Source organism: Lygodium microphyllum, chromosome 10 (genome assembly GCF_053477565.2).
Source record: "Lygodium microphyllum isolate KBCC chromosome 10, Lygodium_microphyllum_v1.1.10, whole genome shotgun sequence".
NCBI lineage: Eukaryota > Viridiplantae > Streptophyta > Polypodiopsida > Schizaeales > Lygodiaceae > Lygodium > Lygodium microphyllum.
Window position 1 is genome coordinate 161,150,942 of NC_141144.1, and position 24,501 is coordinate 161,175,442.

General features: G+C 45.1%; 2 protein-coding genes across 3 annotated transcripts in view; one reads left to right on the forward strand and one right to left on the reverse strand.

Annotated features, from left to right (window-relative positions):
• NUDT3 (nudix hydrolase homolog 3) overlaps positions 1-24,501 on the forward strand; it is a 231,830-nt gene that overhangs the window by 52,552 nt on the left and 154,777 nt on the right. For both annotated transcript variants that reach the window (XM_087687068.1, XM_087687069.1), the window contains exon 3: positions 11,533-11,610. In XM_087687068.1, coding sequence (XP_087543194.1) covers positions 11,533-11,610 — 78 coding nt within the window. The remainder of the gene's footprint in view (positions 1-11,532; positions 11,611-24,501) is intronic.
• LOC148030726 (uncharacterized) lies at positions 21,831-22,349 on the reverse strand. Its single transcript, XM_087687103.1, has one exon. It carries the CDS (start codon positions 22,347-22,349, stop codon positions 21,831-21,833), a length of 519 nt encoding a protein of 172 aa, XP_087543229.1.

Sequence of the window (24,501 nt, forward strand, 5' to 3'; positions counted from 1 at the left end):
AAAATCAGTCATATTGGTGGTGTCCCACTTGTCACTAGAGATGGAGTTGAAAATAAGCTTGGGGATGTACTTTATGTACCTACAATCACTAAGAACTTAGTATCAGTTGGTCAAATGGCAAACCAAGGAATGTAGGTGAGATTCAATAGATATGGATGTTATCATTTGGAATTTCGAAATGGAAGGTGTGGCAGATTTATTGCAAAAGGGAAGAAGAAAGGAAAGTTATTTGCCTTGGATGCAAGTACTCCTATCATTTAGAATTCTATGTATGTTGAAAGTGGGCATGGTCAAGATAAGGATGTTGAATCATGGCATAGGTGAATTGGACATGTAAACTTGCAAAGATTGAAACAAATGTAAACTAAACAGGTGGTTCATGGTTTACCCCATTTTGGTTATGTTAATTATGATCATGTATGTCAGGCCTGTGAGTTTGGTAAGCATGCTATCATTTCCAAAGAGGGGGAGAGTTAGCAGTCATCCTTTGTAAATTGTACATTCTGATATTTGGGGTCCATGTCAGAATGTCTCATTGAGTGGGAGATGCAGGTTTTATGTTACTTTTATTGATGACTTTAACATAATGACTTGGGTGTATTTCATGCAGCATAAAAGTGAAGCCTTTGAAAGATTTTTGGAGTTTAAAGCTATGGTTGAAAAGCAGTTTGGTTGTTACATAAAATGCTTGAGGTCTGATAATGAAGGAGAATACATATCATATGAATTTTCAGATTTTTTGAGAGATCATAGAATCAAAAGGTAGGTGACATGCAGGTACACACCTCAGCAGAATGGTGTGGTAGGTGACATGCAGGTACACACCTCAGCAGAATGGTGTGATAGAAAGGAAGAACCGTATCATTGCAGAGATTGCTAGGGCAATGATGAACCAAATGAATATGCCATTGACATATTGAGCAGAGGCAGTGCATACTGCAGTACATATCATGAACAGGACACCTACAACATTGACTCATTATGGAATCAAAAGGCATGTGACATGCAGGTACACACCTCAGCAGAATGGTGTGGCAGAAAGAAAGAACCATATCATTGTAGAGATTGCTAGGGCAATGATGAACCGAATGAATATGCCATTGACATATTGGGCAGAGGTAGTACATACTGCAATACATATCATGAACAGGACACCTACAACATTGACTCATCATGTATCACCATATGAAAAGATGTATGGCAGGACACCCACGGTTGCTTACTTCACGATTTTTGGATGTGTTTGTTATGTTCATGTTCCTGATGATTTAAGGAAGAAGATGGAGCCAAAGGCTATAAAATGCATCTTTCTTGGATACCCTTATGAGAAGAAGGGTTACAAATGCTATGATCCAGTGACTAAGGAAGTTTACATTAGCAAGGATGTCAGATTCAGTGAGTATGAATCATGGTACAAGCCCAAGATTGCAGTGGACTTGGATTCCTATGAGAGCAGTGATGATCATGCTCATGAGAAGAAAATTTCAGCAAATAGTAAGCATGAAAATCAGCACTTAGAAGATATGTCTGGACCTCAAGAGTGCAAAAAGTAGTGGTAGCTATAGTCCATGGAGTGGCAGGTTGAGGAGTTCACAAAAGAGTGCAAAAATTGCAAAAGGCAAGAGGCCTATGGTTGAAAGTTTAGAGGATGAATCTATCGATGATGAGTATGGCATTCCTCATCTAAAAATTCCGGGTACTAGAAGTGCAGGAAAATATGTGCCACCACATGCAAGAGCAGTTGAGACTCCAAGTAGTGCACCTTAGTTGAGGAGATCAGAAAGGGTTAGATATCCCGCTGATAGATTGACATATAATGGATTCATGAAGATGCATTATGCTTATATGGTTTCTTATGTATAGTATGTAGAACCAACTTGCTTTGAGAAAGCAGTGGAAAGTAAAGAATGGAGACAAGCTATGGATGAGGAGATGGATGTATTGAAGAAAAACAAGACTTGGGATTCAGTGCAGTTACCTCATGGAAAGAAATCAATTGGTTGCAAATGGGTGTACAAAGTCAAGTGCAAATCGGATGGTTCTCTAGAAAGGTATAAAGCAAGGCTGGTTGCAAAGGGCTATGCACAAACATATGGATTGGATTATGAGGAGACATTTAGTCGAGTGGCAAAGATGACTACAGTGAGATCAATGATTGCTTTGGCTTCTATATATGACTGGAAATTGTATCAAATGGATGTGAAAAATGCATTCTTGAATGGGAATTTAGAAGAGGAAGTGTACATGGATCAGCTTGAAGGTATGTGAATCCTAAATATCTGCATTATGTATGTAAGTTGAGGAAGGCATTGTATGGACTGAAGCAAGCACCAAGAGCTTGGTGTTAGAGGATTAGCAGATTTTTGTGCAATATGGGATTTCAGCAGAGGCAGGCTGATTACTCACTCTATGTGAGACATATAGAGGATGGCATGGTTGTGGTTGTCATCTATGTTGATGACCTCATTATTACAGGTACAGTTGAGAAGGAGATTGCTGAAGTTAAGCATGGTCTTCATAAGGAATTTGACATAAAGGAACTTGGTCTATTGAGATATTTTTTGGGCATTCAGGTCATTGATACACCTCATGGTATTTGGTTGGTACAAAGGCAGTATTCCTTGGAGATGTTGCAGAAGTATGGCATGGCAGGATGTAAGCTAGTGGATACCCACTTGGATCAGAACATCAAAATGATTGATGATGGGCAATATGTGGAAGATGTGACTATGTTTAGGAAGATGGTTAGTAGTTTCATCTAGTTAACCATTACAAGGCTAGATTTGCGTTATGGGGTTGGATTGATTAGTCAATTTGTACAAAGACCATGCAAATCACATTTGGATGCAGTGAAGAGAGTTCTAAGGTATGTGAAGAAGATAGTTGGATTTGGCTTATTCTATGAGAAGGGAATAAAGCCTACCTTGTTTGGGTATACTGATGCAGATTGGGCAGGTAATCTTATGGATAGGAGATCCACCAGCGGTTATGCATTTTCATTTGGATCAGCTATGGTAAGTTGGAGCAGCAAAAAGCAACCTATAGTTGCTTTATCAAGTACAGAAGTTGAATATCAAGGTGTTGCATTGGCAGCATGTGAGCAGACATGGCTGAGATTGATTTTATGTGACATGGGGATTTTGATAGTGAGTCATCATATATTGTGACAACATTAGCAACGTCATGCTGGCAAAGAACCTAGTCTATCATGCCAGGATAAAACACATAGAAGTGCACTATCATTTCATTAGAGAAAATGTCATTGATGGAGAGGTTGACTTGGTCCATGTTAAAACAAATGACCAAGTTGCTGATATCTTTACCAAAGCATTAGGTAAAGATAAGGTTGAGTATTTCAAGAGTGCACTTGGAGTATTACCTTTACAAGCTCATTCTGAGCTTGAGGGAGAGTGTTCAGAAATAAGGCATAGCCTAAGTCTTATCCTATGGTTATATTAAGTAAGTGTGTGAGAGGCTCTGTAAAGTGTTCTAAAGGTCAAAGTGTCTATCTCTTTGAGAGAGACTTAGAAAAGTGGATAGTAGAGAAGATAGTATGAGGATGAAAAAGAAGATAATGAAGAAAGCTTGAGCCTCCATATCTGTGTCTCAATCACCTTCCGTTGTGCATTTCCGTCGAATCTCTAATCTATTCTCATTAAAAGCGCGAATTACTAAATTATACATGTAGGATGCTCATTGGGTAGCTTTCAAGAAGACACTCAGGAAATAATTTTACATTGAAGACATCAGTTTGATTACGCGGAAAACTTTCTAGGAGTGGGTTCCACAACCCAATAAGGGTCTTGTGGCTACAAAATTATTAAGAAAATTTAAAAGTCCATTTTTGATTACGTGGAAAACTTTCTAGGAGAGGGTTCCACAACCCAATAAGGGTCTTGTGGCTACAAAATTATTAAGAAAATTTAAAAGTCCATTTAAGTAGTTAGATCTTGCAGAACAACAACCTCTTGTAAGTTAGAAAATTGAATTGTTTCTACAAGCAATAGATCCTGAGCTTCAAGAGAAGCTTGATGATTTACTAGAGGATCAGATTACACAGACATGTCTTAAAACAGAGTGGAGGCATGTCAAGGAAGTTGTTATTGCACTGGTGAAAAAGCATAGAAGAAGAGAAAGATTGCATGTCTCTAGCTTGTCCATAGTTACGAGCAAAACAGTTGATGTATCCAGTAAGCCACCCACTTCTGTCGCTAAACTTATGGTTGTATTTGTTGTTTCCACTATTAGGAAAGATATATTAGATGAATTGGTCAAAGGCACGCAACATCTTCAGTTGAAGGTCGTAAAATTGGATGAAAAAGGACAAGAGGAAAGGGAGCGCGCAACAGCTTTGAAACCAGGGAAAAGATGTATGTGGGGTGATAGTTTGTAGCATGAGAGAAATGATTGTGGTGCTTATCAGGAGGCCTTGGCATGATAGCTCATCTTTTGGAAAGATGGCAAGATCCATGCACAAGAAACGGGATTGCCTTTTGCTTTGAATTTTGAAAAAGGAGGTGTGCAGAAGTTGTTGGAAGACTTGGCTGTTTGAAATGCTTATGCGGTTGTACATGCTTCTACTTTTGGTCTACAATTGGATTGAATGCCTGGCCAAGTGATGGTTGGTTCAAAGGCTGCAATATGGACATATACTTTGCATATAGCTGAAAAGAGAAAAGTTACTGATAGTGAAATGTCTCATGCAAGTCAAGACATTTGTGACATAACTGGTTGGGAATCATCGGTAGATGCATATTTAGTATATGCATATTTAGCAAAGGTGCAAAACATGGATGCACTTGTGGAAGAGAAAGGAAAGAGAGATGAAGATAATACAGGGACATCTAAAAGAGTGACAAGAAGAAGTGTGGATCAGCCTAAAGCTACAAATCACCCATCTTTGAAGCATGTTATGGAAGAGGTCAATCAGGAGTAGAAACAAGATAGCAAACTAGAGGGTAAAAAGAAGGGCAAGCAGCCAGGATATAAGTTGTAATCTGATATTGAGACAGTCACAGATCTTAAGAAGGTTTTTGAAGAATAGATCTTAAATAGTCGGGTGGAATTCACATTGGGAGAGCTGCTTGGCATTGCCAAGCGGGAATTTCATGATGAAATCGTTGACATAATTAAGAGAAAGCGTTAGTTTCTTGGTGATACCACTAGTGCATTGCTGCAATTTGAAGAGGAATCTGGTTTATTGGGTATTCGGGCTGAATATGAGCATGATGTAAGTATTGGTTTATCTATGCAAGATGCTACTAATTAGTGAACAACATGTGGAAAAGAGAAGAAAGTGGCTAAAAATGCATTGTCTTGTAGCAATATGCATGATGGAGTAAGATTGATGCAACAATATGGGGAAGAGACTCTAGGATTTATTCCTCAAAGACATTACACGAGAAATCACTGGGCCAAGGCTACCACTGAAACGGTAGTGAAAATAGGGAAGTGTGAAACTCGTTGTGTTGCTTTGCTTAACCATGGGTCTGAGATTAATGTCATTGAGTATGAATTGTATGAGAATGGTGCATGGACTATGGACACTGATCATGGTTTGCATATAAGGGTTGCAAATAATTCTTCGAGGGAGCTCTATGCTACATGTCCTAGTGTAAAAGTGATGATTGGTGATGTACAAGAAGCGCAACACTTCTTTATGCAAGATAGTTTCTCATATGCAGTGATTTTGGGACAGCCCTGTATTACAGGAGCGTATGGAAACAAAGGTACTTCATGATGGTTCTGCTTATGTAAGAGTCAAAAGCAAGGATGGGAGGAAAGCAGTCCAATTTCTTTCCGTTTGTGTTAATCATCCTAGGAATCGGGATACGCTTCCAGAGTCTTCTTTGCCTCCAAATGCAAGGGAATTCAAAGACCTGGATTTTCATTAAGCACTGCTGTAATGCGAGGCTATAGTAGTGCTGTTTAGAGGATGTACTTGCCTCTTGATGAAATGAAGCATGTATTTACTATTGGTTATTCTTAGTTTACAGCAAACAGTTCATGTTGGTTTAAGCCTATGGAAGCTATGTGCAAGGCTGAACGCATATCTATGAAACGGGCTACTAAAGAACTGAGAGCACTTGGGTTGTTAGCTGAAAATGAAGGCATTTCAAGCATATTTTATGGGTTGAATGTTAATGACACTATGGTTGAAATTTCAACAATTATCATGCAAAAAATGAGGCTGAAAATAGAGTGTTGTCAGTATGTTCTTTAGATATGTATGATATTATAGCATTGTTTGATTAGCAAGAAGAATTACAATGGGCTGAAGCACTTGTAGAGACAAAGTATTAGACAGTTGACAAAAAGGCGAAACCAGTTGCTTTACCGCTTCCACCAGAAAGTGAGGGTCTGTATGAAAAAGTGTCAAGGCAGCTAAGCTTACGGATCCTAAAGATATAGGTCATTAGTTTACAGCTGAAAAATTATAGGAATTGAAAGTTGGTGCAGAGGGATTTCTTTTACCTGCTGAAAGAGACTATTTTATGCAGATGTTGGATAGGCATGGAAAAGCATTTGTATTTCAGCCAAATGAAATAGGTTGTGTGGATCCGAATGTTATCTCTCCTATGGTAATATTTACTGTGTTACATGTACCATGGAACTTGAGGCCTATTCTAGTGCTTAAAGCTTACTTGCCAAAGCTAATGGATTTGTTAAATGAAAAGATTTGCATGAAGATCTTGGAGCCCTCTTTAGCCCCGTACTCAAATCATTGGTTTACTGTGCCAAAAAAGAATGGGGCTTTGAGATTTATTCAATACATACAACCGGTCAATAAAGTGACCATAAGAAGTTTGGGTGCAGGTCTTGTGGTTGATGAATTTGCAGAGGCTTTTCAAGTCAGAGTGATCTATTCTTTGGGTGATCTTTACTCGCGGCATGATTAATTTCAACTTGTAGTTGAGAGTAGGGATATCACAACCAAGAAGACTTCCTTAGGGTTAGTACGGATGTGTAGTCTCCTGCAAGGTGCAACAAACTGAGTGGTATACATGACAAATGCTATGAATAGGGTATTGAAGGATTTTATATTACAATTGACAATGCCCTTCTTGGATGATGTTCCAATCAAAGGGAGTGCAGTGGATGAAAAGAATGAATAGATGGATGCTCATAGATGCGGGCAGTTTGTTGCAGACCATATTGTGGATTGTGAAAGGATTTTGACGCGTCTAGAAGAGGCACATTTAACTCTTTCTGGACAAAAGTTTGTCTTTGGAGTTGAAAATGTTTTGATTGTTGGGCATATATGTGGCCCTTTAGGCGAAGACCATCACCAACAAAAATAGATGGGAATGATAGAATGCAAGATGTATGTACGAATGTATCAGAGGTGCGTAGATTCTTAGGTGCATGTGCATTCTATTTGATTTGGATCCCTCACTTTGCATATGTAGCTAATGCTCTATATTAGCTCTTGAGGAAAGGTCAAAGGTTTCACTAGGAAAGGAAGCATCAGAAAGCAATGAAGAAATTGAAGCAGATCTTGAAATCTACTCCTACATTGAGAAAGACTGATTATTCAAATGAAAAGTCTATCATTATTACTGTTGATTAGAGCCCAATCAGGATTGGATGGGCAATCGGGCAAGATGATGAGGAAGGGCAAAGATATGTAATTTGCTTTGGTACTAAAGTATTAATTGAATGACACAAAAGGTATCCACAGGTAAAAAGAGAATTATGGGGAATTGTGACAGCCCTGAAATGTGATAAGGAGTATTTTATGGGTGCTCATGTAGTCATTGGGATTGATTGTTTATCGGTATTAGATATGATTACTAGTTGTGCTGCCCTAGACATTGCTATGCTCTGGTGGATTGCATACATCAAATCTTTGAATCCTGAATTTTAGCATATTACAGGAAGAGATAACCTAGTGGCAGACGTGTTATCTTGGGCACGCTATGAGAATGAAGATGGGATGATGGATGAGGAGGAAGAAGATGACTTTCTTGCAGCTGAAAGTTAGTCAATTGGAGCTTCTGTCATTTAGATCTGATCAGTCCCAGCAAATGCAAACTTCAAGAAGAAGATCTAGAGTTGCTAAAACACTAACAGAAGCTTGGACAGCAAAGAGATGATACTTTAGATGTTATGTATCTTGTGTAGAAGTGTTTCTGGAAGACAAATATGCAAGAGAGTGGTTAAGAATTGGTCAATATCTCAGTACATTAACAAAGAGAGATGAGTGATCAGATGAGGAGTTTAAGAAGACCAAGAGGAAAGCCTATGGGTTTTTCTTAAAAGATGGATACTTGTAGCTTGTGGGCTGGCCATAGAGGTGTTTGGGGTACTTTTGCAAAGATCAAAGAAAGATATCGGTGGCAGGGCATGTATAAGGATGTTGCTCACTTTGTGGAAACATGTACGGCATGTCAAATGTATTCATCTGTGAGACATCAAGATGAATTGCAGCTCACATATCCCTTGTCTCTTCATTTTAAGTGGGTGGTGGATTTAGTTACAATGCCTATAGATCTTTGCCAAATGAGAGATCTTATACTTGCCCGTGAAGACTTGACTAATCGAGTGGAAGGGAGAGCTCTACATACTCATATAACAAATGCAGTGCGTACTTTTCTCTTAGAAGAGATCTTTTGTCGGTATGGTTGTGTGGAAAAAATTATAGCAGATAGGGGTGAACTAGATGTAGATGAAGCTCATGATTTCTTTGCATGGTTGGGGATAAAGCTTGCTTTAACTTCAGCTTATAACCTTGAAGGAAATGGCAAAAGTGAAAGAGGTCATCCACCTATTTTAAAGGCATTGGTAACAGCATGTGGAGAGAAGGTAAAAGAATGGCCACGATTGCTTCCTTATGCTTTTTGGGCTGACAGAACAACTCATAGTGCTGTTACAGGATATACGCCTGCTGAATTGATGTATGGTAAAAAACCTATCATGCTGATAGAAGAGATGGCAGTCACATGGAGTGTGCTACCTTGGGAAGAGGAGTTGAATCGAGAGGAGTTGTTGGCCTTACTCATTAGATAGTTGGAAAGAAAGTCAGAAGACATAGAGATAGTAGTTGGAAGGTTAAGGGCAACAAGGATACAAAGCAAGAAACAGTTTGACAAAAGACATAGATTGAGGCCAATAACCATACAAGATGGGAATTGGGTATTGGTTTATGATAGCAGTTTAGATAACCAGCATAGTGCCATGCGTAAAGTCTCGAAAAGATAGTTTGGACCCTATGTGGTAACACTGGTATTTGATAATGCTACTCATGCATTAAATGAGCTGGATGGGACAACCATAAAACTTCCGGTAGTAGGAAAAATAATCAAATTATTTAAGAGGTGGGAATCTACTATCTATGAGTTGCCAGAATTGGAGGAAAATAGTGGCCATGATATAGGGGCTAGCCAGGAAGATTTGGAAGATGAAAAAACAAAGGCTATGGTTGTAGAGGATGAGGAGGACTCAAAATCTGGTGACAACTAGGACTTTGGCACATAACGGATGATGTGCTGATTCAGAGGGGGGGGATATCGTGTTGCTACGCGGACATAGTGTGAAAAAGCCTAAAGTGCATCATCATCTAAGTTTCTTATTGATATAGAGAGTTAATGTCATACTAGTCATTAATGTCAGTGTCCATAGTATGGATGGTTCAAAAATACTAGATTTTTGGATAAGTTTAGCCTATTTTTGATATTTTAGATGTTATTTCTTGTAAATATCCACTAAAGATATAGAAAACTTCTAAAATAGGGTGATATGCAAAAAGAAAGTTGATTTTTCAAACAGTTTTGGAGATTTCATTCAAAAAAGAAGGATTGGCGAAATTGCATGCGTTGTGATTGCAGTTTACAGGCAGCAAACAATACTCTGAACTAGGAGAAGGAGTGATCTGGGAGATTCCTGATCAGGTGTCCTGAGGTTTTATCCCCCTTTCGGAGCCAACGGAACCATCAGATTGCGGTCTGGGCAACATAGAAGAAGTTAATGTTTGATGCACGTTTTTGGTCTACAAGGGAGCTCCAGGAGATCTAATGCTTGGATATTGCTTCTGAGTAGTGCCAGACAAGGAATTTCAGGTTCTATCAATACATAGTGCTTTGATTCATTGTGCTTTGTCTTTATTTTGTGTACCTCTTGTCTATTCTTTTTCTTCTCTTCTATCTCCTATTCTCTACTTCCTTTTATCTCCAATCCCCACCAGTGGATACGACCTTTCGACTAAAACCCCGTTGACATCGCACTCGGCTCATGTAATCTTATATGGTTTGTGGACTCGATGGTAGTCTAAGAGATTGAAGCAGTGTGGAAGTGTTTGAAGCCATCTTCCCTCTATGAATTTGTTTCCAATGACAAGCTCTCCAATCAAAAGCCTAGGTTTCTTTTGTGAGTACCTAGCACTAATGCCATCTAAAGAAATACTTGTCTATAGATAACAAACACAATTGTATAACAAAGTACAGACTGATAAAGAGCACAATTAGGGTTAGGGTAACTTAGAGGCAATGAATATAGAATTTGAATGAAGGAATGAGGAATAAACACAATCCTCAATGCAGGAAGCAGAGTATGCAAAGTGAATATTGACTCTTGAACTCTCATGTCTCAAGGACTGAGGTAGAATGTATGAGTTGGAGAGTGTGTCATACTCTGATGGATCCCGAATCACAGCAAACAGCCTCTAGAGATACATCCACAGCAGAGACTCTGTTGAGGATTTGGACATCTAGAGTCTCAGTGGGATGAAAACTATTGACTAGACGAAAGCATTGTATGTATACAGCATGAACATGATTAGGTCAGACCTGCAAACTGGTCCAACCTGCAGAAGAAATCATCATTAATACTCATAGTGCTGCACACTGCTTGGCCGACCTACTGCACACACGTCAGAACTTTCATAAATGCTGTCCAATTGTGCAAAAATTCTGTGACTGTCAGGAAGAGCTGCCTGGCTGCCATGAACAAGAGCTAGTCCTCTAACACAGACTACATGGACAAACATAGTTTAGAAGTAGCAGTGTGCATATAAGTGCTTTGGATCCCCAACTTACACACACACTTCAGTACTCTTTTTCCCCCTTAGGAAAGTAAAATTCTGTAATTAAACACCTTGGAAGAAATCCCTCAGGTTAATTACAATGTACAAAAAGCCATGTGAGGGGTTGCTAAGTATGTCATAAATGGTTGACCATGTGTAGTGCTAAATGAAAGAAGGTGCAAGAGTCCCAGCTCCTCTCTCTTCCTCATCCACTCAGAGTTGTGGGCTTTCATGCCTGTTAAGGCACCAGCATTAGCACTGAGAAAATGTTTAAAGTAAGCAATTTAAACACCTTGAAGAACTGTTCAAAAACTTTATTCTTACACATTCAGGAAATATGATAGGAAAAGCAGTCTCCTAGGGATTTGTGACATTGATTTGCATTCCAGCATTTACTAGCTCTTACAGTAACCAATGACGGGGCGCATGCTATGGGCATATCCTATTTTTAGTTTTATAGGAGTTTTGATAGTGATATGGTTTTTTTTTCTAATGTATCTCGTGTTTTGTAGGAGGGAATTGCAAGAAGAACTTGGAGTTAATCTTCCTTTTGAAGCTTTTGAATTATTGTTTGTTTATCTCCAAGAATGGTGAGTTTTCTTCCAAAAATGTGTTGTCTTTGACACTTTATTTGTTGCCACTATATTATGGGTGAATTATGTCAAAAATGATATGGCCAAATTGAGTTGCTGTTGAGAGAGTACCTTTTGTGGTGTTAACAAGATGGATTATTTGCAGTAGCACATAAATCAGTTTCACAGAAAAAAGGAAAGGGTGAAGCAATAAAGTTTGAAGGTGATTTGAGTCAACAATCTGTAACTGCCCTGCTGGGGAAAAAGGGGTTTTTGGGGGGTGATGCCCCCAGATATGCTTTATGGGGGCTTTCCCACCTGTAGGTCCAAGGATAAGCTGTCTTTATCTAAAACTAATTTCTACATGTATTAGGATCAAATGGATTCATTATTAGGCCACCACGCATGGACACCCATCTCTCCCACAATGTAAGGGTTGCTATTGGACAGATTTGCACTCCTCTTACAGGCTTCAGGTGGAGATAGGTAGATGGATAGATACTCCAGTGGAGGGTAGAACTTGGCAATTTTGTGACCAAGAGCTTGAGATGGAGGTACACTACATATGCAGATATGCAGTATACTATGACATAGAAGGATGGTACCAATTCCTCTTCCATGATGGTTTTAGACCTCTTTGTCATGTTATAGAGTACGAGAACCTTCCTAGGCCTCTTCATCATGTTATAGAGTATGAGGACCAAAGTTCCTAGGCCTCTTCGTCCTAAAGGTCTAGAGGCGCCGCACAACACTACTATGAGACAAGAGGCCAGCCCACCTAGAGCGACCCACTTAGAGAGCAGTGATAGACTTTTTTCATAGATCAGAGCTTACTAACACTATTAGCTTCACAGAGACAAAGCCACCTTGCTAGACACCTTCCACTTCACTCCATGGAGTCACACTAGACAGAGCCATCTCACTTCATTGAGCACGATGACTATGTCTACTAGGACCATGTCTAAGGAGGATGCACCATAGCCGGATCAGAGGCATCATCATGTGACATGGGAGACTCACCACTAGGTATATAAGTTGAGCAGGTGAGGATTGCATCATTGTTGACATCATGTGTAAATCTTGAGATCAGCTACACCTATAGTCCTTACGGCACATGGTTCTAGGAAGTTGATTGTTTAGCAGGAGTTGCAGCCTGCCCTTGCTAGACAGATCGACATCTTGCTTCTGCAAGAGCACAAGCTCACCCCCACCCAGGCCCAACGGGTTGGAAAGGTACTTCTCGTACACTTATTGGGAGCACGCCATAGGTGCCCACGGCAGGAGTGGAGGCGTATGCACCTCTCTTGGCCCGAGTCTCACCGCCTGTGTACGAGACCACGGGACGATAGTGGCAGGAAGGGTTCTATGGATCAGATTGGTTATTGGGGACTTGTATTGGAGTCCTCAATGTCTATGCCCCTAAGGAGTTTAGGGCACGCAACAGGTTCTGGGTGGAGATCGCAGATAGATTCCCAGCGGTGGACTCCTCGATTGTTGGAGGAGATTTCAACAACCTGGAAGCCTTGGAGGACTAGTAGGGTAGAGGTAGAAACTACCAGGGCATGGCTGGGGAGGAGCAGGAAGCATGGGAGGTCTTTTTGCTTGCAGTCCGAGCACGTGATGCTTGGAAAGATCCAGCCTTCCATGGGAGGTCTTTTTGCTTGCAGTCCGAGCACGTGATGCTTGGAAAGATCCAGCCTTCCACAGGAGGGAGAGGTCGTTGGGCTTCTCTTGGGGATACAGGTGGCTAGGTGGAGTCTTGCTGGAGTGGTTGGACAGGTTTTATGTAGGAGAGTAGGGAGGCTCTCGTGGAGGCCAGATTGAGCAACTGGCAAGCACCACGTTGTTCGATCATTGCCCTGTTCTCCTGACACTTGACCCCCCAACATCCGTCCTAGACACAGGATCCTGTCGGATCCTTGACTCGATCTATAGGAGGGAGGAGGTGACGAGACAGATAGAGCAGATTTGGACCAGAGAGCGGGACAGGAGGAACCAAATAGCAGAGGAGGTTGTAGAGGTCCTAGCCGAGTCGAGCAGAATCTGCCAAGAGGCAGCCATACAGGCGAGGCAACAGTGTTGGGAGGAGGAGATAGCACTCCGGCGGGACCTTGCAGCCACACAGAGATTGTTGTAGGAGACACCAAGGGATCCCACCCTCCACGCACAAGAGGTGCGCACGTGTGCAGCCATTTCTAACCTAGAGGATAGGCGCTCGAAGTTCTTTTTCCGCACCTACACAGCCTTTTGGGCGCGGAAGGGGGACACGATGTGCAGGGAGTTCTTCTTGGTGCACCAGTCTCGCACCGCAGGAGAGCAGATACGCAGCCTTCGGGATTAGTATGGGAGGACCCGTTCTAGCCCAGATGAGGTGATGGAGATTGCCACTTTTACACACGCCTCTTCCAGTAGGAGACAACTTCAGCTAGAGGACAGAGATGTAGACAGTAGATATGGGATCACATCTCGTCCCTTGTCACAGAGGAGATGGGACGCTCTCTCCTAGCCCTCTTCATAGAGAAGAAACTGGAGGAGGCTTTGCATACACAGGATGGGCACAAATGCCCGGGGGAGGTTGGCCTCTCTAAGGTCTTCTCACTATCTACTGGGAAGTGGTGAAGGATCCCCTACTGATGGCTTTGTAGAAGATTTTCACTTCAAGACAAATGCCAGGGAGTCTCTCGGCAGGCATTATCAGTCTTCTCCTCAAAGGGTGAGACCGGTTGGAGCTCTCCCAATGGAGACCGATTACCTTATTGTGAGTGGCCTATAAGTCACTGGCAAAGATGATTGGTAGGTGACTACGCCCCGTGCTTCCAGATATCATCCATGACACACAAACAGACTTTGTCCAGGACAGGAGCATCCTAGACAATGTATTTACCTTCTTTGAGGCGACACTGGGCTCAACACAGTGGGCAGAGATTGGCCGTTCTACTCTTGGACTTAAAGAAAGCTTATGACAGGGTGGACTGGGATTTCCTAGAGGGTAGCATGGTGAGGTTGGAATTCCCCCAGGTTTGGATTTACGAGGTCGTTGCCCTTTATAGATTGGCCACCAGCAGGGTTCTCATAGGCGGAAGGCGAGGGGAGGAGTTTTGGTTGGAGAGATCGGTTTGACAGGGTTGCCTCTTGGCCCCATATCTATTTCTACTCTTTGCAGAGGCGATGTCTCACTTCCTTAGGTTACGTGTGAGCGGATTACGTGGCCTCTGACTTCCAGTGAGAGAGGAGACTAAGTTGTTGGACTCAGAGAATGCAGATGACACAGCACTCTACATAGAGAACGATGAGTTGATTTTGGAGAGTGAGGCTGACTCTTGACGTGTACTGCTTTGCAGCGGGAGCGAAAATCAACTGGCGAAAGTCGGTTGGTTTCCTCATAGACGCGGACTCCAGCATGGAGTGGGGCGTCCACCTGGGATTTAGATAGGTGGGCAGAGGGCAGACCGTCCGATACCTAGGGTTCCAGGTGGGACTCGACATCACTCTTGCCTAGCAATTTCTTCTTGTCTTTGATTCTATTCGGAGGAAATTGACCTACTGGAGCATGGTTCGCCTCTCACTAGCTGGACGAGCCGTGGTGGTTAAGTAGGTCCTCCTAGCGACGGCCTGGTATATCGCCTCGTGTTGGTGCTTCTCATCGTGGATAGTGCAGCTTCGCCGCCTTGTGCGGAATTTTCTTTGGTCAGGGTCTGATGGTTCCAGGGATTCCAGGGCCAAGGTGACGCAGGCGACGATCATATGACATAGGTCAGAGGGAGGGCTTGAGATCATAGACCCAGATTATCAGGGTATGGCCCTCTTGGGCAAGCTAGTTGTCCGCGGTCTCACACCAAGTGGGCAGACCTGGAAGGTCTTATTGCAGTAGGGTCTTCAGGATTGTAGACTGAGACTTCGGCGGTGAGTGGAGGCTGTCCCTAAGATGGATCTTCACGTCAGTCCAGATCCCCCCCCCCCCCCCCCCCCCCCCCCACCCACCCCCCAGATTGCCTTTCCTTCACAGCTTTCTCCGTGTGAGGCAGGGCCTCCGTAAGGCCCTAATCTAGAGCCCCCCAGGCTGCCAGGAGGAAATAGACCGTTAGCCGATGATGTGGAACCCCCAGGTCAAAGATCCGGAAGGGGCACAGATAGGTGAGCGCCCCCACATCCAGTGGGCTGGGTGGGAGGCCGGCCCGACTCGTACCATTAGGACATGGCGGGAGGTTTACAGGATGGCGGACGAGGAGGTGTTGCAGCCCAAATGCAGAAGGAGGGAAGTTGTAAGCGCTGCACACAACAGCCTTTGGAAACCCCAAAGCATTGCCTTTGGCCATGTGAGGAGGCGCAGCTTGTGTGGAGAAGAGCATGCCGCATCCTTCACCGTATAGCATCTAGCCTTGGGTGTATCTCATGGGAAGCTTTCTGCAGGCAGGCAGACAACCAGGGCCGTCACGTCTTGTATGAGGCCGGGATGTAGGACACGATATTCATGATCGAGGCAGGGTCATGCGTAGTGGTTGGTCTAGAGGCTCTACCCATCCGCCAGGTACTGGAGCCCACAGCAGACCGCTCGGAGGTATGGGAGATCATAGGGAGTCTTACTGGATGGATATATGGAAGGCGCGGTGTCAGGAGGCTTTTAGTGGAGAGAGACTTTCAGCACATGTGACCTTAGCAGAGCTTTGGACCTCCATCATCCACTCCCTCCACAACTGACAGGATTAGGTGCAGGGCGAGTTAGGAGCTCCGTGGTCACTTTATGCGTACTTGGGGCGGCGAGGGTCTGTTTTTCGTGATGCAGGTAGGCAGCCCTAGTTGGCAATATATACCCCCCCCCCCCCCCCCCCCCCCCCCCCCCCCCCCGCCAATGGCTTCTTGCAGCCTTCCCCCCCAGACCGCCTTGAGAAGCTTGTATACATGATGTATTGTTGACTTTGCATCAACTCCAGCTAGTCTGTTGAGCATGAGCATTTTGTTGTAATCAGTTTTTTGAGTAATATAATCAGCCACATTTTACTTGCAAAAAAAAAAAAGATTGCATCTTGGGTTGCTTCCAAGGAATAAGGCTTTGCCATCTTGACAGCTCGTCGTACCGTTGGATGTAATCCATGGATAAACTTTCTCATCTCCATATTGGAAGGGACTTCATGAAGAGATGTAAACTTAAGAGAAACGGCTGCAAACCTATTGATACATGTTTTAACATTGTCTCCATGGCTTTGCTTTAGCTCATCCCATTCTTGTTGCACATCAGCTTTAAAGGATGAAGGCAAAAACTTCTTGTTGAACATCTCCTTAAACTCTTTCCAAGACTTGGGTTCCTTTTTCTCTTGAACAACTTTGAGCCACCAATTCAAAGCGGCATCCTTTAGATGCATTTTAACCATTCTAATTTTTGATTTTTTTGTATAATCTTCACCACCAAAAGTAGCATCAAATTGTCTGGTAAAAGACACAACTTTGTGAGAATCTCTCTTACCATAGAAAACACAAAACTCGACGCTATTCTCTCGACTCTTCAAGTCTCTTTTAGTATTGTTTTCCTTTGCTAAAAGCATATTTGGAAATTCAACTACCATGGAAATAGCCGTTTCTTTTGACTTTCTACACGCTCTTCTCCATGGAGAGATTCTTGGGACAAAAGGAGGCAGCTTGTGTATGATGAGACTTTGAAGTCATTGCTTGGGCGGATCCTCCAACAATAGGTAATATATTACCTTTCGTAGACTTAGTTGTATCAGTAACATTGATACTTTTCATGCTAAGGTAGACCTTCGCACCCGTAATACCATTTGTCTCAAGAGTCTTCTCGGTAAGGAAATCTTTAAAGACCTTTGCTTCAGCCTGTGCTTTAGCCCTTCTCTCCATCAAAGCTTGAATTTTTGGATCAGTGTCCAACTCCTTGTATCTTTGTATCGTCTCATAATCAGAGAAGCATACATATATAGAGTGTCGAGAGCCTTTCGGTGGTTCACCAAAATTCTCCTCTTTGCTTATTGACATGTTGACAAAATTAGATCCAAAGATCTTGTCACCCAGAAAAGTTTTAGCAAAGAAGAAATCCTTGCTCTGATACCAATGGCAAGTGCGGGAAACAACGCGAGAATGATAGTACATTGAACTTAACTAACTTGATCAATTATCACACACACACACACAAAGAGAGAGAGAGAGAGAGAGAGAGAGAGAGAGAGAGAGAGAGAGAGAGTTATATTAACGTCTTCTAAAGACCAAAACTGGCCTATGAGACAAACTGTGATACAATTGATGAGGTCCAGCTATCCAAAATAAAAGTGCTGAATGAAAAGCTAAAAACTGGAAACTGAAAATACGGTACTGTGAGTGTGATAAGTGTCGTGTATGTGTATGTGCGTATGTAGCTCTGGTACTCCAGATAATGGCTACAAAAGGGGAACAAATGTCGGCTGTGATAAAGTGGTGCGATGTGTATATGTAATAGATGCAGGGAGATATACTATCCTGGGATGTAGTAGCAGTCGTCGAAGTCGCTAATAGCAGGTGATCCCTCCTGGATGCAGGATGTGGTACATCGGCGGTGGAGAAAGAGCAAACTGGAGATCTGAGATCCAATGTGTCGAGTGTCGTCGGATCTCAGTCTGCTGTCGATGTAGATCAAGAATCCTCCGGATCTCCTGTCGGTGTGGCTGTGGGGTCCGAAACCCACGGATCCTCGTGCGGCGTCGGGTACGCTAGTCCTCAGCCTGCTGTAGTGTGAGCCCGGAGGTCTGGCTGGAGGCTGGTACAGTAGCTCTCACTCTGTCTGTCTGAAAGAACTGTGTAATAGTCGTCTGGGTGGGCCCTTGTCTGACTGGGACCCGCTGTGTGCTCTGCTCTCTGATGTGCCATGCCTCTCCCAGAAAACGGCCAAATGATCTCTGATCCACATCAGTCATACATCCCTGAAGTGAGCTGCTTAATGTGTATCTAGATCTCAACTCTGAGTATGCCGGGCATCTGAGAACAAAATGCTCCTCACTCTCCACCTATGATCTGCAAAGGGGGCATATCCTCTCCTCCCGTGGGATGCCACTGGCTCTGCCACTCTCAATCATAAGCTGATGTGATGATACCCTGAGCTGTCCAATAAGAACTCTCAATCGCTGTGGCATATAGATCTGCATATATCTCGGAATCTCTATGAATCCCTGCTCTGATATGCTCAAGAACTGTGTATAATAATGTGCCATCTTCGATGGCAGTGGCTGTGCAGGGCTGACCCATGTCCTCTGTATATAAATATGCCATATCTCCTATCTGATGGCTCTGTTCCTCTCAGAGAGAGAGAGGGTGTAAGTGGAAGCCTGAGTATCATATAGAAGAGGTGGGAGTCTATCAATGTCCAGCCCATGTCTGTCAAACCAAGCTCTAGTCTGTGCATACCATGATGTGGTATCCCCCGCTCGAGCCATCTCTTGAGATACCATATATGCTCTGTATGCAATGCGATCTCTGTCCATATCCTGAAATCTGTGTAGGAAGCAGACTGTCTGAAATAATGCTTCGACTAGCATGGGCGGTGTGGCAAGCTCTGCTCGCACAATGTCATGTGGGATTAAGGCCTTGCTGCGAATCAATCTAGATATCATGATCACCTGAGGTCTCTCCATCAATGTCCATAGGTAATCGGCAAGGCCTGGCCCCCATATAGCTGCTCCATACATCAGTGCTGGAGTGACTAGAGTATCAAAGAGCCACCCCTTGGTGCGGGGCTCCTGGAAATGTGCCTGATGACACTGTCGCTCCAGAAGAGCCAATGCTGAGTATCCTCTAGTGAGGCGGTCACGAGCTCCCTGTGTCATCGAGAAAATCCCTGAAGCTGCTGTAAAGGTGACTCCCAAATATACATATGATCCAGTGACCTCAATACTTCCTCCTGCTGCCATGAAAATACTCTGTCTGCGTATCTGAGCTGATGTATGGAATATAAGAACCTTGGTTTTACCAAGGTTCACTATCATGCCTCTCTGTATGCAAAAATCATCCAATGCTAATAAATGCTGCTGTAATCCCTGAGCTGAATCTCAGACCAACACAATGTCATCTGCATATAGTAATATATGAACTGTGGCTCCACTGAGATCTATACCTCTACCGGCTCGCTGTTCAATAAACTCTGCTATCTCATCAATGTATAGCCCAAATAGAGTCGGTGAGAGTGCGCATCCTTGTTTCACACCAATGATGCTCACAAGGGGATCGAATATACCTCTCGGATATCTGACTCTGCCAGTAACCCGCTCATATAGTGCATAAATACCCCACATCATGTCATCGTCCACCCCCAGATCAAGTAGGCGTCTCAAAAGCCTCTCTCTCGGAACCATGTCAAAGGCTTTGCGGAAATCCACAAAGCAACAATACAATCTCTGTTTCTTCACTCGTGTCTGGTCGATCAGACAACGGAGAGTGAAGATGTGGTCTATGGTAGAAAATGCCCGCCTGAACCCTGCCTGTCCGGGTGTGCGCATGCACTCTCTCTTTGCCAGCGTGCTGAGCTCCTCGTCCATCACCGTGCCATAAAGTTTGGCCAAAACTGGTCCAATCATGATGGTCCTATATGTGTTAGGATCCATAGGATCCTCTGACTTGTGGATAGGTACAATGGTGTGCTCTGTCCACGAGTCAGGGAACCCCTCAGACAATGCACGGTTGAAGAGGTGAGCAATGAGTGGAGCCAATGTGTCTCTTCCATATATAATATGCTCTGCCTGAAGATCAAACTGGTCTCGAGCGCGGCCATGCTGTAACCGTGAGATAGCATGTTTCACCATACTAGTGGTGAAAAAGGATGAAATACCCGGTCTCGGTGTACATGGTGTGGGTATCAGCGGCTGTGCGGGTACATGATATAAACTCTGTGCGTATCCATGCCATATTGCAGGGTCATGTATCGGTGTGGGTGAGCGTGGTTCTCTGATCTGCCTCCATGCCTCTGCACAATCTCTGCTCATAAGAAGGTGGTATATATTCCAATATCTCTCTCCCTCCCATTCCCTCTTTTTACGGCGGGTCAAGCAGTGCATGCGTCTCTGCGCCTGTCTGTGTGTGATCTCTCCTCTGGCCTCCAAATCACGTAGCTGTCGACGTAGATCTCTGTACTCATCATCATACCACCTGTTCTGTGGCATGGTACCGGTCCGAGGGGGGTGCGTGTATGTGTGATGTGGAAAACTGAGTGTAGCAGAATCATGCAGAATGCGTGTGATATCAGTGGTCAGTGTATCAAGGGGTGCGTATGGATCAAGTGACGTGATGTGCTCCTCCAGATGCTGTGAGTAAACATGTGAGAGCTCATGAGTGAAGTGTATGGCAGTATGCATGTGGGGTATGATATCTGCAGGTGGTGATGGTAATGAGGTGAGGAGTGAGAAACTGAGAAAGGTGTGATCGGCACCGAGTGGAAGTCTCCCAAGGCCGAAGGACTCGATAGTATGCATCCCATCGATCGGTCCGAGCAGATAATCTACAGTACTCTGGCCCCCCCCATGTGGGAAGCATGTAAGACCTCCTGAATATGGCCATCGTGCCATCCCGTTATAAATAACGAGATGATGTCTACTACCAAGCTCAAGTAAATGCCCTCCATACCGTGTGGCGTCTGGCCCAGTATCTGCTGACTCCCGACTGATTCCCAACTCCTCAGGGTCTAATGCTCTTATGATCTCTGGCTGCTCCATATCAAAACTCTCACACTGTCGGCTCTGTGTGCGCCCGTTGAAGTCCCCCATAAGGAAGACCTCACCCAAACTAGAATACAGAATAATGTCCTCTGAGAGCTGTGAATACGGGGAGGGGGAATCTCTGGCCTGAATATCACCCTGCGTAGTAGCATATCTGGACCCCCGTGGTGAAAAGTAGCATACTGCCATATAGATCCATCTCTCATCTGATATCTGCACTCTGATCCATATGTAACTGGCCTCCTCATCTCGTCTCACTAACTGGATATGTCTCTGTATCCCCTGACGGAATAGAACTGCCACCCCTCCTGAGCCCCTAGATGTACTCTGCCTAGTAGTAGCCCGGTATGCAGATACCCACTCAAATCCTGTAATGCGTGGAAGCCCTCTCTCTGGGCTCTCATGTGTCTCTGTGAGGCATATAACATCATGTTCGGGTAAAATCTCATCAAGTCTGTCCGGTCGTGACCATAGGGAGCCGTTGCAGTTCCAAACTGCCACACGTATCGGGGTCTCTTGTACAGTCCTCTGCCCCGTCTCATAGGCCACACCCCCCTATTTGGTGGGGCGTCCATCTATAAAAATCCGGCCATCTCGATAGAAGGCCTTACGGCCTTCTCTACGTGCTTGGAGTATCTGTGGCATGCATGCTCGTCTGTGTGCAATCTGCATCTGAGTCAGGTCCTCATCCATGAAGATGGGTTCCCCAGTCATCCCTCGTAGCGAAATCCGCTTCCGAAAGAAAGCGGCTCTGTCCTCGGGTGTCCTCATATGTAATATCAGAGCTTTGACCCTGGTAGTATCTCGTCCTGCACGCCATGCTTGAGTAAAGGGCATGCTCGTGTACCCTAGTTGGGTGCATAGCCCGTGTGCGTCCTCCTCCGGAGAGGCCCCTTCGGGGAGCCCGGTAATACGCACGTTCAATCTACGCGCGTTCGTGAGCCTCTTCTCCTCTAAGGTCTCCTGAACCCGGACTACCTCCTCCCTTTTATTTTCTTCCTGGACCTCCTTCTTAATGTTCTTCTTCACTACCTCAATCCACCCCTCCTTATTCCCTTCTAATTCTTCCTTCATGTTTGCTTTGATTTTTTCCTCCCATCCCTCTCTCGAAGCCTCAACTTCGGTTTTAATGCATACCTGGAGGTCCTCTCGGCATTCCTTCGTGATAGCCTCTCGGAGGTCTGCTTTGAAATCTGCATCCTCTCTTGCCTCCCGTAGATGTGACACTTCCGTTTGTAGCTCGTCCAAGTCGGTTTTGAGATCCCTCTTCTCTTCCGTGAGTGTCTTCACCATCTCCTCCAGTCGTCGGATCCTCTCATGGAGCCGGCGGGTTTCTTGGTTCAAGGCATTATCCGCATGCTTCTTGAAATCTTTCTTGGCCTCCTTGATAGCCTGGCTGATTAGAAGATCCACGTTATGGAGCTCGAGCGGCATGTCGCCTGATGGGGAAAAAGCCCCCTCTTGGTTCGAGGATCGTGGGGATTTTTAGGGATTGGGGGGACTGTGGCAGCGGGTCTGTGGGGGGTTGCGAGCAGAGCAGGCGCAGGGGGGGCAAGGGTCACAGGCAGCGGGGTAGGCGAGAGAGAGAGAGAGAGAGAGAGAGAGAGAGAGAGAGAGAGAGAGAGAGAGAGAGAGAGAGAGAGAGAGAGAGATTCAAAATTTCAAAATTCTGTTTAAGGTAGATACCTTAGCTTTTGTTTGTTCGCAGGGCAAGGACAAGTTTCTCCCTCTCGGCGAGAGAGAGATGGCGGACCTGTGGACTTGTTTCTCTACCTGGGGTCGTGCTTCCCTTGGCCAGCAGATGTGGGAAATTGCCTCGCGCACTGCTTGAGCTGCGCAGGGTCCTTTCTGCCCTGCTTGACCCCTGTCCGTGCCTACCTGCGAACAGCCGTCGACCTGCACTGTGAACAGCGGTCGACCTGCACTGCGACCTGACGTGCATCCTCCCTTCTTGCGGCGCCCTCGTGTTCTGTGAGAGAGAGAGAGAGAGAGAGAGAGAGAGAGAGAGAGAGAGAGAGAGAGAGAGAGAGAGAGAGAGAGAGAGAGAAAAAAAACGCGATGGCGCCGCCTGCGTGCCTTGCCCTGCTGTCGACGAGTTGACTGTCGTGACCCTGTTTGCTGTCGCCATCGCCATCGCCTGCGGGATCTGCTCGTCGTCGCCCTGTCCGCCACGCCTGTCGTGTCGCCTGCGCCCCGTCGCCCTCGCCTGCAGCCCCCGTCGCCTGTGCCCCCGTCGCCTGTGCCCCCTCGCCTGCAGCCCCCGTCGCCTGTGCCCCGTCGCCCTCGCCTGCAGCCCCCGCCGCCATCGCCTGCAGGCCCGGCTGCCGTCGCCAGCATCTGGCGCCCGTTGCCTGCGTGCCCCGCCCTGCCACCGCCTGTCTGACCTGCGGGCTCGGCTCCTGGTCAACGCGCGGCTGCGCTGCGTGTCAGAGCTCCTGTCGCCCCTGCTTCGCAGCGAGTCGGCTGCTGACGGTTCAGCCCTGCCGTCGCCTGCCAGCCTTCCTCGTCAGCGTTCTGGCCTTTGTTGCTGCCCGTTGGCCCTGTGTTTCGCACTCTTGCATTGGCTCCGTTAGGATTGCGCCCTGACCCACGTGCTATCGACACCCCCTTGGGATTGGCCACGGCTGAGGCCGACAAGTCTGCGGGACTCGCCCAGAGAGAGAAAGAGAGAGAGAGAGAGAGAGAGAGAGGGCGCGAGTGCGAAGACAGCAATATGGCTGGCCTGGATATGGATTTTCTTGACCGGACGGTGGCAGCCCTGGGCCCTGATTCCGATGCAGAGGAGCCGGAAGATATGGTGCCATGCACGGAGGAGTTGCCGCCGAGTTCTGAACTGCCGCCTGCCGGCAAACGCTCCAAGCATACTTCTGATGAGCCAATGAGCCCTCCGGAACGCTCCTATGCGCAAGTGGCCTCTGATCCTGTGGATTCGCAGGAAATTGACTGGGAGCATTTGCTGGACTTTGCCAATACTTTGCTTGGCGATTATGTCCAGCATAATAATGAATCTTTTTCTGTTGCGGGAACGGATGATGTGTTCGAAGCCACGGTGGACCCCAAATCAGTCTTGCGATCCTTCTCGGTGTTTTATGACCGTGCAGTTATACTTTTCTTCACTGGCAGGATCCCAGTGCTTTCGCATATTTGCCAGTGGTTGCACCATTTATTGCAAGGGGAGTCTGTTGAGGAGATCTTCCTTGGACCTCGCGGCTTTTATGAGGTGCTG